The sequence below is a fragment of the Felis catus genome, chromosome E2 (genome assembly GCF_018350175.1).
Source record: "Felis catus isolate Fca126 chromosome E2, F.catus_Fca126_mat1.0, whole genome shotgun sequence".
In the NCBI taxonomy this organism is placed as follows: Eukaryota; Metazoa; Chordata; class Mammalia; order Carnivora; family Felidae; genus Felis; species Felis catus.
The window spans coordinates 43,629,390-43,642,125 of record NC_058382.1 but is presented as its reverse complement, the minus strand read 5'-3'; the positions used below and the strand labels follow the sequence as shown (position 1 = coordinate 43,642,125).

Below are 12,736 nucleotides of genomic sequence, written 5' to 3'. Positions count from 1 at the left end.
AAATTCACAGCAATCTTCTTTCTCTTCAGTGACTTTAGGCAGAATCACTCTTCACCACCTCGTAAGAGAAAAAGGAAAATAAAGAGGGATGAACTGGAATCTCTCAGGTTCTGTCCTCAGAAACCCAAATATGGGCTAGAAGCCACCTTCCTGTCACTGGCCACAAGCAGAGCTTGTTTACAAAGTCAGTGTAAAGAAATCTGAAACACCAATGGGAAAAAGCCATTTTGGTGTGGTGCCTGCTGCTTAGAATGGGCTGCAAAGAGGGGCACCTGGGTGGCTAAGTCGGTCAAGCATCTGACTTCAGCTCAGGTCGTGATCTCACAGTTTGTGGGTTTGAGCCCCGTGTCGGGCTCTGTGCGGATAGCTCAGAGCCTGGAGCCTGTTTAGGATTCTGTGTCTTCTCTCTCTGCCTCTCCCATGCTCATGTTCTGTCTCTCTCTCTCAAAAAATAAACATTTAAAAAATTAAAAACAAAACAAAACAAAACAAAACACAATGGGCTGCAAAGAGTGGAAGTGGCAGGGAGCAGTAGTCCTGTGGGCCTGATGGGTAATACCTTGGGACCCCCTCACCCCCCACCCCCAACAATCTAGAGAAGCTCTTTTCTCAGCCTCTAAACTGGTTTGTTTTCTTTTTTTTAACTGGATTAAGATAAAAACCTGGGAAGCAAAATAAAGTCCTCAGCACTGAGGTTTTTTTCTGGGTTAAGCCACAAGTAGTGCTATTGACTCCAATCAAAACATCTGATAAGACAAAAATAAGACATGCACCAACCTGTCACATAGACTGGAGCACAGAACTCTGTAACAGTCAAGAGTTGAAGGAATGTGAGGCACCAAAAGCCACAAACAGACTCAAATTTCTCTCATCTCTATCCCTTATCCTTACTTATCTCTCTCAGGGTTAAATGGCTTTGGTGAAATTACTTCTTCAAAAGGTAAGATGCCTCTCTTCCTCCCATAAAGCAAAATATACTGTTCAAATATGAGGTACCATTAGCATTATTAAAGGAACCCACATCCTCAAACATACTTTCCCACTAAACCCCAGACTTACATATGCAAGCAGCAGCAAGGAGACGGCAGGCCAGGTACGGGGGATCACAGGTGGGGAACGAGGGCTGGATGATGTAGTTGGCGAAGGTGATGGCAATGATGGCCTGACTGGTGGGCTCAACAATTAGCAAGGAGGCCCAAAGGCGGATGAAGGCAATGAAGCCCCCAAAAGCTTCTAGAATATAAGCATAGCTGGCCCCAGACTTGGTGATGGTAGTCCCCAGCTCCGCATAGCAAAGGGCACCAACAACTGAGAAAAGCCCACCAATGGCCCATATGACTAGTGACAACCCATAGGAGGCAGTGTATACCAGCACGCCTTTGGGTGAGACAAAGATTCCTGAGCCAATCATGTTGCCCACCACCAGGCTGACCCCATTCAACAGAGAGATCTCCTTTTTTAGCTGCATAGTTTCCATGGTCCGTTGAGGTTGCATGCTGACATCTTTCTCTGTGGGCTGGCTGGCCTCAGGAATGAGATGGTAGGTTGGCGTGGGGCTCTCCAGCTCCCTGGCTTCCATGGCAAATGTCTCCTTCACACTTATGTTTCCTGTGGCCTGGCAAAGAATATAAATGTATTAGACTAGGGCAGGAGCTGGTGAGTCTCTGGTTTAGAGAACTGCAAAGCCAACCTCTTTTGTAGGAATGGCATGCCTTGCACATAGATCTAAATACAATGACCTTGTATCAGTTCCCACCACAGGACACAGAGAAATAAATGGAGGTAGGCAGACATCTAGTGCTCCCAAGAAAGATGACAATGACAGGGTTCAGGCGATGGCAACTTCCAACAAGAGGTACCTGGCTTGACACCCAGCCATTAGGTTGGCATTAGGCCTAGCCATAGCACAGATTCTCCCTAAGGTATAGGTTTTAGTCTGGTTAGTTTATGAGACCAGTGCTCTAACCCCTGAGCTACAGAATCTAGTTTGGTCAGTTTAAAACCTGCAAACCAGGGGTGCCTGGGTGGCTCAGTCAGTTAAGCATCTAGCAATTGATTTCGGCTCAGGTCATGATCCACGGTTCATCAGTTCAAGCACCAATTGGGCTCTGGGGCTCTGTGCTGACAGTGCAGAGCCTGCCTCGGATTCTCTCTTTCTTTCTCTCTCAAAATAAATAAATAAACTTGAAAACAACAACAACAACAACAACAACAACAACAACAAGCTGCAAACCTGACCTGCAGAGACCAAACTCCCAGCACCAGGTACATAGCCCTAGCCAGCCTGATAGGTCCCTCACTGCCCAAACCCACTCACCTCCATCCAAACATAAACAGGAACTCCTGCAGTATCTAGCCACATGCAGAGAAGTCTGTAGCTACTCTCAGGCCAGCAAAAAATACGAAAGAATATGAGCAGGTGGTGAGAAGGACTAGGAAGATGCTAAGACCAGGGCCATTACAAAGACTAGACCAAGGAGAGGATCTTCATGAAAATACACACCTGTGTGTTGCTAAGTCCACCACTTCCACCTTACTTCCCTCATTGCTGCTTTCCCCGTTCAACATATCTCTTTTTCTAAAGTGCCCAGAAAAAGAGACAACAAGACCAGATGGAGAAAGAACACACAGAGGGCACCCTAACCTGGGGCTCAACTGCTATCTGTTTATTTGTTTTCCTTCTCAGCATGTGCCTCTCACTACCATCTGGGTTGCAAAGAGATTCTCCCAGAATAGGACCCAGGAATTCTGACACTCAATCGGAGCTACATGACTTTTCTTATCCACAGACCTGGCATCGGAAGGCATCCTATATGGAGATGGCACACACACTAATACTTTTGGTTTAGAGTTGGGCCAGTCCAGAAACCTCAGGAAAATTAGATTCCACACCAATCTTCATATAAAGAACCCAGAATCTGTCAGAGGAAGACAAGAACCTTCCTATGCCCCAGGAATCAGGAATTCAGATCACCTACTTACTCCCCCCTCATGTTCTGGATAAAGGAATCCTGTACGCCGTTTGATTCCCACCCAGGAGTCAGTCTTTTAAGGTCACAGAGATAATTTCCAGGGATAAGAATGAGATCAGTACATCATCTTCCCAGAAGCCTCTCATCTACTTAACAAAGACGGAGATGCCAGAACCTTACCTCATGGAGCTCAGAGTAAGGGAACCACAGCCACTCAAGAGTAAGTAGTTCTCAGGGAAAACTCCAGTCTCCACAGCTCCATCCAAAACTCCTGCCTTACCTGTTCCGGTCCCCTTCCAGAGTCTGGATTGGAGGCGAAGTGAAAAAACTCCTCTGGGCACTGATAAGCCTTCTCTCACTCCCAGAGTGGAGCCAGCCTACCTCCGCTTAGATGAGAACTGGCTTTAAGGCAGCACCACTCTTCCTTTCACTCCTGGCACCAAGCCATGCAGGTTTCCCTCTGCAGGCACAGACACGTGGGAACATACTTGTTTTCACGTGTCTGTCAGCTGAGCCAAAGCAACCATGAAAACAAACTTGAAAATAGCAGAGGAGCTTATATTCTCCCATGAGTCAGGTGCAGAGAGATCTAGATTGCCTTTTTCCACCCAATTCAACCCAGGGCAAGCAGAGAAACCTGGTCCGTGGTCCCAGTGCCCATTCCAGCCTCTCCCCTATTCCATCAAACCCTAGCTAGCTGGCGGGAGGAGGCTGGGGCTCCCACACATTCTTGTTTGGACTTCTGACACCAGATGTATGGTTTTCCACACATCAAGCAATTTTGCAACACTTAACTTACTCCTGACACTATCCACCTGGAGATCTCACAGGTTAAGAGCTCGGTCCCACAAAACTTTCCCCTCTTCCAATGCCAAATGCAGGTTCAGGTTGTTACCAGGGCTTCCAATATGCCTGGCTATAAATTGAAGGGTCCCACTGCCCCCTCCTTGGGTTCAATTAATTTGTTCGAGTGGCTCACAGAAAAACAGTTTACTTACTAGATTACCAGTTTATTAAAAAAAGATATAATTCAGGGGGGGCACCTGAGTGGCTCAGTCAGGTCATGATCTCACAGCTTGTGAGTTCCAGCCCCAGGTAGGGCTCTGTGCTGTCAGCTCAGAGCCTGAAGCCTGCTTCAGATTCTGTGTCTCCCTCTCTCTCTGCCCCCTTCCCATCATGCTCTGTCTCTCTCTCCCTCAAAAACAAATAAACATTAAAAAAAATAAGAAATAAAAAAAATAAAAAGGATATAACTCAGGAACAGCCAGATGGAAAAGATGCTTAGGGCAAGGTATATGGAAAGGGGTGTGGACTTTCCATGCTCTCTCTGAGCAAGCCGCTACTCAACCAGCACCTCCACCTGTTCACCAACCTGGGAGCTCTCCAAACTCTCTCCTTATGGGATTTTTAAGGAGGCTTCATTACAAAGGCATGATTGATGAAAATCATTGGCCATTAGAGATTGACTCAATCTCCAGCCCCTCTCCCCTCCCCAGAGGTCAGACTGAACCTAAGTTACCAATCTCCTAATCACAGGTCTGGTTCCTCTAGCAACCAACCTCCATCCTTAGGAGATCAAGATGTTTTCCAAAAATCACTTCATTAACATAAACTCAAGGGTATGGTTGAAAGGGGATTGTTATATAAATAACAAAAGACATCCATTTCACCTTTATTGCCCTTGAACTATTTCAGGAATTGAGAACAAACACAAATATTATAACAAAAAGCCCCTATGGCTCTTATATAGGAAATTATAGGAGCTGTGTCTAGAAACAGTTGATGAAGACCAAATATATATTTAATCACAAATTAGATTTAAGATGTAGAAAGATAGTGAAAGCATCACTCCCACTCCAACGACAAGAAAAAGCCAAATAATCTACATAACTGATATGGTTTGGAGTGTTGGGGTTTGGAGATGACGGCTAAGAAAGAATTCTTGGTATGTCTTCAGTACAAAAAAGGTAGTTTCATTAAAGCACAGGGACAGGACCCGTGGACAGAAAGAGCTGCACTGGGGTTGTGTGGAGGAACCAATCTTATACTTGGGAGTTGGGGAAGGTAAAAGGTACCTGGAGGTTTCCAAACAGACTTTCATATGCTAAAGACACACAGGATCCTAGGGGCCTAGGTATTGTCAAGCTAAGGTTGTTTTTCCCTCTAGCAAAGTATAAACATTAAGATAGTTGGGAGTTCCTGAAAGAATATCATACTCTGCCTATCTCAAATATCAGTCAATGGGCAGTGGGTTATATATTTAATTTTATCTACAGTTCCTCAGCTTTGTTTCTTACATCAAAAGCTGTGACTTTTCTTGAAGCCATCAGAGAGCTAAGGTTACAGGGCAACCAAGTGGACTGAAATTTAAGGAAAACAAGGCACCTCCACGGAGAGATGTAAGGTCTGGCTGGTCTGTGGCAGAGGGAGAATGGTGGGACCAATATACGGGCAGGTAAGTAGAATTCAGGTATAATTTTTAATGAATTACTAAAGGTTAGGGGCACGTGGGTGGCTCAGTCGGTTAAGTGTCTGACTCAGTATTTTGGCTCAGGTCATGATCTCACAGTTTGGGAGTTCAAGCCCCACCTGCACTGACAGTACTGAGCCTGCCTGGAATTCTCTCTCTCCCTCTCTTTCTCTGTCCCTCCCTGCTTGCTCTCTCTCTCGGTGTCTCAAAATAAATAAATAAAACTTAAAAAAAAAAAAACAATAATAAAGGTCTAGTGTGGGTTAGCAAGAGCATAGACACTTAGACGTTTTTTCTCCACAGATCTCTGTGGATTGGATGCTCATAAAAAATACTAGACAGGAGGCCAGAGATAGCCTCTCCGTAGTGCTAGTCCGGAGAAGGAAAGCAATCAGTATTCCAGGAAAAATACAAAGGTCCACCAGGTGCCCTCTCTAGAATAAAAATCTTTTTTTTTTTTTTTAACGTTTATTTATTTTTGAGACAGAGAGAGACAGAGCATGAACGGAGGAGGGTCAGAGAGAGGGAGACACAGAATCTGAAACAGGCTCCAGGCTCTGAGCTATCAGCACAGAGCCCGACGCGGGGCTTGAACTCACAGACAGAGATCATGACCTGAGCCGAAGTAGGGCGCCCAACCGACTGAGCCACCCAGGCGCCCCTAGAATAAAAATCTTAACACTGCTGGGGAAAGAGTGGCAAAACTCTGCCACTCCCAAGGCAGTTAGGGCAGGGTGAAAGAAAAATAAAACAACCCTTTATTCCTGGGGGAAGGCAGGACATTCTGATCCAGACCATTAATGATAGCCTACCTCTGGGCCAAGAGCAGGATCACCAAAAAGATCCACACTCCTCCCTTTTCTCCCCCCACTCAGATCCAGAAAAACAGGGCCTGCCTAAGACTGAGGCTGAACCAAGACAACAGAGAATCCCTGCTCCCCACCACCAGGTATGCAAGCACCCAGCAACAACAACAACAAAAAGACCTAAAGCTGAGGGCAAAGCATAAACATTGAAGAAAAACCCTCCCTCCAGCAAACCAATGCTAAGCGCAAGGAAACACCAGAGGAATTTGAAGCCATGTGTGCACCTAAGGTAACCACAAGAACAACAAAACCCAAATCCAACTCAGGATTGATGGAGGGAAGGGGGTAGGAGATGGGCTAGACGGATGATGGGTATTAGGAGGGCACGCGTTATGATGAGCACTAGGTGTTGTATGAAAGTGATGAATCACCGAATTCTACTCCTGAAAATAACTAACTGACTAACTAACTAACTATGATTGGGGCCCCTGGATGGCTCAGTCTTTTAAGCATCTAAGGCTCTGGTCATATCTCACAGTCAAGAGATTGAGGCCCTCCTCGGGCTCCACGCGGGGCATGGGGCCTGCTTAAGATTCTCTCTCTCCCTTGGGGTGCCTAGGCGCGCAGTCCATTAAACATCCGACTCTTGATCTTGGCTAGGGTCATGATCTAACAATTTGTGAGTTCGAACCCCACATCGGTCTCTGTCCCTCCCCTGCTTATGAGTGCTTGTGAGTGTACTCTCTTTCTCTGTCAAAAAAAAAAAATAAACTTAAAATAAAAGATACTCTCTCCCTCTGCCCCTCCCCTGCTCGCGTGCCGCATACTCTCCCTCTCTCTCAAAACATAAAAATATAAAATACAAAATAACTATGATTAATACATTAAATGCTCTAACGGAAAAGTTGGGCAGCATACATAAACAGGTGAAATTTCAGCAGAGAGATGAAAACCACAAAAGTCAAAACGGGAAAAAAAGTAAAAACCTAGAACAGTATCAAATGGTCTATGGTAAATATAAAAAAAATACTTTTTGAAAAAAAAACTCTTTTGGGGGGCCATTTAATTGCTGTAGAATATAGTTGACTGCCTCAAGTAAAAATTCACTAGCAGTGAATTGTGGATTTATAGCATATATGAAAGTGAAATGTATGACAATGACAGCACAAAGACAACGAAGAATTGGAAATTATACTGTTGTAAGGTTCTCATATGTGAAATAATGTAACATTACTTAAAAAAAACTAAACTAAAGGGGCACCTAGGTGGCTCAGTTGGGTAAGCATCCGACTCTTGATTTCAGCTCAGGTCATAATGTCACAGTTTGTGAGTTTGAGGTCTGTTTTGGGCTCTGGTTTGACAGCACCAGAACCTGCTTGGGATTCTCTCTCTCCTCTCTCTCTACTTCTCCCCCACATGCATTCTCTCCTTCAAAATAGGTAAATATTAAAAACAAAACTAAACTAAAAAGATTAAAAGAAGGGGTGTAAATAACAAGCCAACAGTGGAAATAAAACATAAAAAATACACAAACCAAAAGTAAGTGAACTAGGTCAGAGAAAAATAAATGTCATATTATCACACTTACCTAAAAAACAAAACAAACAACAACAAAGAAAGGGACTCATAACTACAGAAATCAAACTGGTGGTTGCCAGAGGGGAGGGAAGTGAGGGGATAAGCAAAACAAGTGAAGGGGATTAAGATGCACAAACTTCCAGGGGTGCTTGGGTGGCTCAGTCAGTTAAGCACCCAACTCTTGATTTCAGCTTAGGTCATCATTTCACAAGATCTGCACTGACAGTGTGGGGCCTGGTTGGGATTCTCTCTCTCCCCACTTCCCCCCCTCAAAATAAATAAATAAACTTAAAAATAATAAAATAAATAAGACGCAGATGAAAAGTACAGCATAGAGAATATAGTTAATATTGTAGTAATGGTGTATGGTGACAAATGGTAACCACACTTATCGTGGTGAGCATGCATTGAATTGTGGAATCACCATGTTGTGCAACTAACATAATGTTGTATGTCAACTATACTTAAATAATAGACATTTTTTAAGAAAGCAGAAAAAAAGACATATGGAACTAATAGAAGCAGAAGACAAGTAGCAAGAAGGAAGATTTTAATCCAACCATCTCAATAATAACATGAAATATAAATGATCTAAACATACCAACTAAAAAACAGATACTGACAGATAAAAATGCAAAACCCAACATGTAGTCTACAAGAAACCTGCTTTAAATATAAAGACATAAGTAAACTATAGGTAAAACGATAGGAAAAAAATAAACCATGCAAACACTAATCAAAAGAAAGATGGAGTAGCTATAGTACCATTATATAAAATAAACTTCAGAATAAGAAATACTGCTAGGGATAAAGAAGTCAATTAATCAAGAAGACAATTCTAAATATATATTTCCTCCAACAACAAAGTTTCAAAATACATAAAGTGATATATATCTAAAAAGAGAAATACACAAATCTACAATTATAGTTGGAGACTTCAAAGCACCTCTCTCAGTTGTCACTAGAATAGACATAAAATTGGCAAGATCGAGGGGTACCTGGTTGGCTCAGTCAGTAGAGCATTCGACTTTTAATCTCAGGGTCATGAGTTCAAGTCCCACACTGCATGTGGAGCCTACTTTAAAAAAATCAGCAAGATCTCGAAGACCTGAAAATGGAATGTGCCAACAACATAGCTCTTGTCTAAGTAATTATGTGACTTCTGAGAAAAACAAACAAAAACTGGCAACTGCAATAGGGTTTACCTCCATCCAGGAGACAGGGGGCAGGCTAGGGGTAGGAGGCAGCCTTCTAGCAGGAAAAACACTACTTTGGCTCCTCAAATTTCACAACAGAGTATCAACCCTACTATCTACTCTGTTGGTATCAGAGCACAGTTAGGAACCCTCCCTCAGGTGCTACCTGAGGCCTTTAAGACCAATTCCAACCTACTTATCAGGTCCTTATCACTACACCTTCCCACACCCACCCCTACCTCCAACCCCCGCTGTCCCACCCAAGGTCCTATCACACTAAATTCCTTGCAGCTTCCAGAACCTGGAATAGTCCAGGGTTCCTAGAGCCCATCAGACAAACACACCTTTGTTCGTACTGAGCCTCTGCTTCTAACACCCTACTTCTCTCACCTTTTCCCCAACATCCTGGCTGCCATCTTTCTCCACCTATCTCCTTGTGTCTGTAAGGTTTCTAATACATACTTCTGCCTTAGCAGCCACCTCATTCTGTTGCATTTACTTACCTTCAGTCTCTCCCAACTAGTTAGTAAGTTCCTTGTCTGTTTTAACAGCACCCAGTACAAGGCCCAGCACAGGCTTGGTACTCAATCTGTGATCACTCCATAAAAATATACCAAGAACAGGGGCACCTGGATGTCTCAGTCGGTTAAGCATCTGACTCTTGATTTCAGCTCAGGTCATGGTCTCGTGGTTTGTGAGTTTGAGCCCCACAATGGGCTTTGCACTGACAGCCGGGAGCCTGCTTGGGATTCTCTATCTCCTTCTCTCTCTCTACCCCTCCCCCGCTCACTCTCTATCTCTCTCCCCCCACAAAAAATATAAATAAATAAATACCAAGGACAAAAAATAGCTAAAAGAGAAAATACACAACAAACCCTACTAAAAGTCTAACACCTTGAGCCACCTACTCACCTGCTTGCCAGAACAACAAACAAACAAGGCTTAACTAAATGAAGTGATCATTCAGAGAATTCAGTCTGAGATGGTGGTTCTTATCATTTTGTCAAAGTGCTTGTTCTTTAGATGATGAAAGAGGAAAAAAAGGATAAAAAGCAACTATGACTACAATAATGGTTTTGAATTCAAGTACATTTAATTAGTTGCCACAGTATCTACATACATTCTCAAAAAGGCAATCCTTATCTGTGAGATGCATTGTTTATCCTATCCCCACAGAAATGGGATGAAAATCAAGGAGCTCATAACTAAGCCACTATCTCCAGCTAAGTAGCCTGGTATCTGGGGGGAAGAGTGTACAACAAAATCTTACCAGATCACCCTCTCTGAACTGGCTATCCTTCTGTCTTCAGTTTTTATCCAATTGATAAGAAAAATCGGTATGTGAAGATCACAAACAGTATCGGATTCTCAGTCTCTCTCACACAGTCTCTAAAATCACTACCTAAGACAATTTCCATTAAATCATTCAGTGTACCCTATAAGTTCCTGTTTTGAAAAACTAGTCTTAAACCCTGCCTGTAAGGGCACAATGCAGTTTTCTAGCAGGTTTTCATACTATTTTACAGGCTCCTCTAAGCAGATAATAAAGGAATTCATCAGACTACTAAAACTGCTTCATGAAAACTTAACCATGAAACTATCACATGCAATTTCAGGGGGAAAAAAGAATCTTTCAGCGTTCAATTACAAGGAATACTTTATAAGCTGGATTTAAAATCTCTTTTACAATGGGTAACTATGAGGGAAAATGCTGTTGAGAAAAATATCAAAATCTTTTTTTTTTTTTAATTTTGTTAACGTTTATTTACTATTGAGAGACAGACACAGAGCGTGAGCAGGGGAGGGCTAGAGAGAGGGCAGACACAGAATCCCAAGCAGGTTCCAGGCTCTGCGCTGTCAGCACAGAGCCCGACGCAGGGCTCAAACTCACGAACTGTGAGATCATGACCTGAGCCGAAGTCGGTCGCCCAACCAACGGAGCCACCCAGGCACCCCTCAAAATCTTAACTGTGGTAAAAATATAGAGGACTCTCTTTTCTATACACCTCTGAGCTTTATATATTTTCCACAATTAGTATACATTAATTTTCTTAATGTTTAACTGTATCTATATAATATACACACACATACTTACACTCCTATAAAACAAAAAAGTGATGTGACTCTATATTTATCTTTTTACCTAAGAAAATAGGAAACTCAAGATCCAATTCAGTTTCCAATCACAGTGAACAGATAACCTTACTTTCAACAGTACATGGTATCTATTCTTTTCCATGACTTTGGTTTTCAATTTCTTTTTAACAACCTCATTGCAAGTATCTTTCATTATGAACCACCACAATTACTCTTTAGAAAGAGATATAATTTAATATATATACAATTTATATAATACAGTGTTATATAATTTTTAATTATATATGAGCCATTCTCATCACTAGTATCCTGTTCATAGTGTGCAAAAATAACTGAAATTCTTTACAAATCACAAAGATCCAAGAAAGTTAACAAGAGGACAGAGCAACAACATTCACCTGTGAGGAAATGAACAAACATCACACTTCCATAAGCTGCCTCATTATGAAGGGTCAGGTATTGAGAAGAAAATGAAGCCTCCACATCAAGGCCTAATTCCACCTGTCTGTCTTGGCCACTTAACCTCTGCAACAAAGAGTAAGAGGCAGCTTATCAAAAAACGAGCCTAATAAGCAGCTGGATATCTCCCTTTGCAAAATGTATGTTTTATATGCCTGGCAGGGACAGCATTCTCAACTGAGAAGTTCCATCACACTCACAGTGGAGCGTAACTGAAGCCACCAGCCCACACATGTATCAGAGAAGTAGCTCGGTCATCTCAAATCATGCATATCTAGACTGCTGCTGCTCCCAGAGTCCCAGGTCCTGTGAGCACTGTTTGCGTCACTTTTGTAGAAACGTATCCACATCCTGGAGGCTACAGCAGGAAGCGCACAAGACAGAGGTCAGGAAATTTCCTGTACCAAGAAGTGCCAAGGAGATAAGTCACATAACTGGTATTTACTGCTGGTCTGCAACAAAAATATGTCCGCAGCCAGAGAGAGAAGAACAAAGACAGGGAAAAACTGGGTTTGTGGTTTTCCACATACTTGTCAGGAGAGGGAAATCAAATATAAGAACTCAAATGACAGTCTGAGACCAAAGTTGGGAAGCAAAAGCCGTGAGCGCACAACGGCACCTTAGCAAAGTAGGCAGCCTGGGCAGCTTCCTCCTAAGGGCTTCACAGCAAGCAAAGAGAGACGAAAATGAGCTCAGGAAGCACTCGGACTTTCAAAAGTCTGCTGCCCCCAGATCTTCAAATCAGGGAGCAGCTCTCAGAGAAGCACCAGATGGCTGAGCATTCTGCTAACACGATGCTAGATTCGCTGGCAGTGCTTTTTTCCCCCATCAAGGGCAGAGACTGAATTCTTTTGAACTGTGTCACCAAGCCCACAGCCCAGTGCACACAAGAGGTACTCAAAAACGTCTGTTAAATATTGATTCGTATTTATACCGACCATTACACAACGTGGTACCCACACTGTTTGCCTAGCGCTTAGTGAAGAATTCTCAGAATGTTTTACAAATATCTCTTTCCATTTACAACGTGAGATGATCAAACAAGATGACAGGACATGAGACGGGAGGAGGAGCCTTCATGGCAGCAGCACGCGGTTCCCTAGCCCTGCAAGCCCCCCCCCCCCCCCCCCAGACAATCTCGCAGCATCCAAGCTCTGA

The 12,736-nt window shown here is 43.2% G+C and overlaps 1 protein-coding gene across 6 annotated transcripts in view; it reads right to left on the bottom strand.

Moving 5' to 3' along the window:
- The window catches only part of SLC7A6 (solute carrier family 7 member 6), a 36,138-nt gene that overhangs the window by 22,542 nt on the left and 860 nt on the right, over positions 1-12,736 (bottom strand). For 2 of the 6 annotated variants that reach the window (XM_023245051.2, XM_023245053.2), the window contains exon 2: positions 1,060-1,615. In XM_023245051.2, the coding sequence (XP_023100819.1) occupies positions 1,060-1,579 (520 nt within the window). In that variant the 5' untranslated portion in view covers positions 1,580-1,615. Of the gene's footprint in view, positions 1-1,059; positions 1,616-3,152; positions 3,848-11,517; positions 11,640-12,736 lie in introns of those variants that run through there. The other 4 variants (XM_019819956.3, XM_045047073.1, XM_019819955.3 and 1 more) reach the window with 4 other exon arrangements.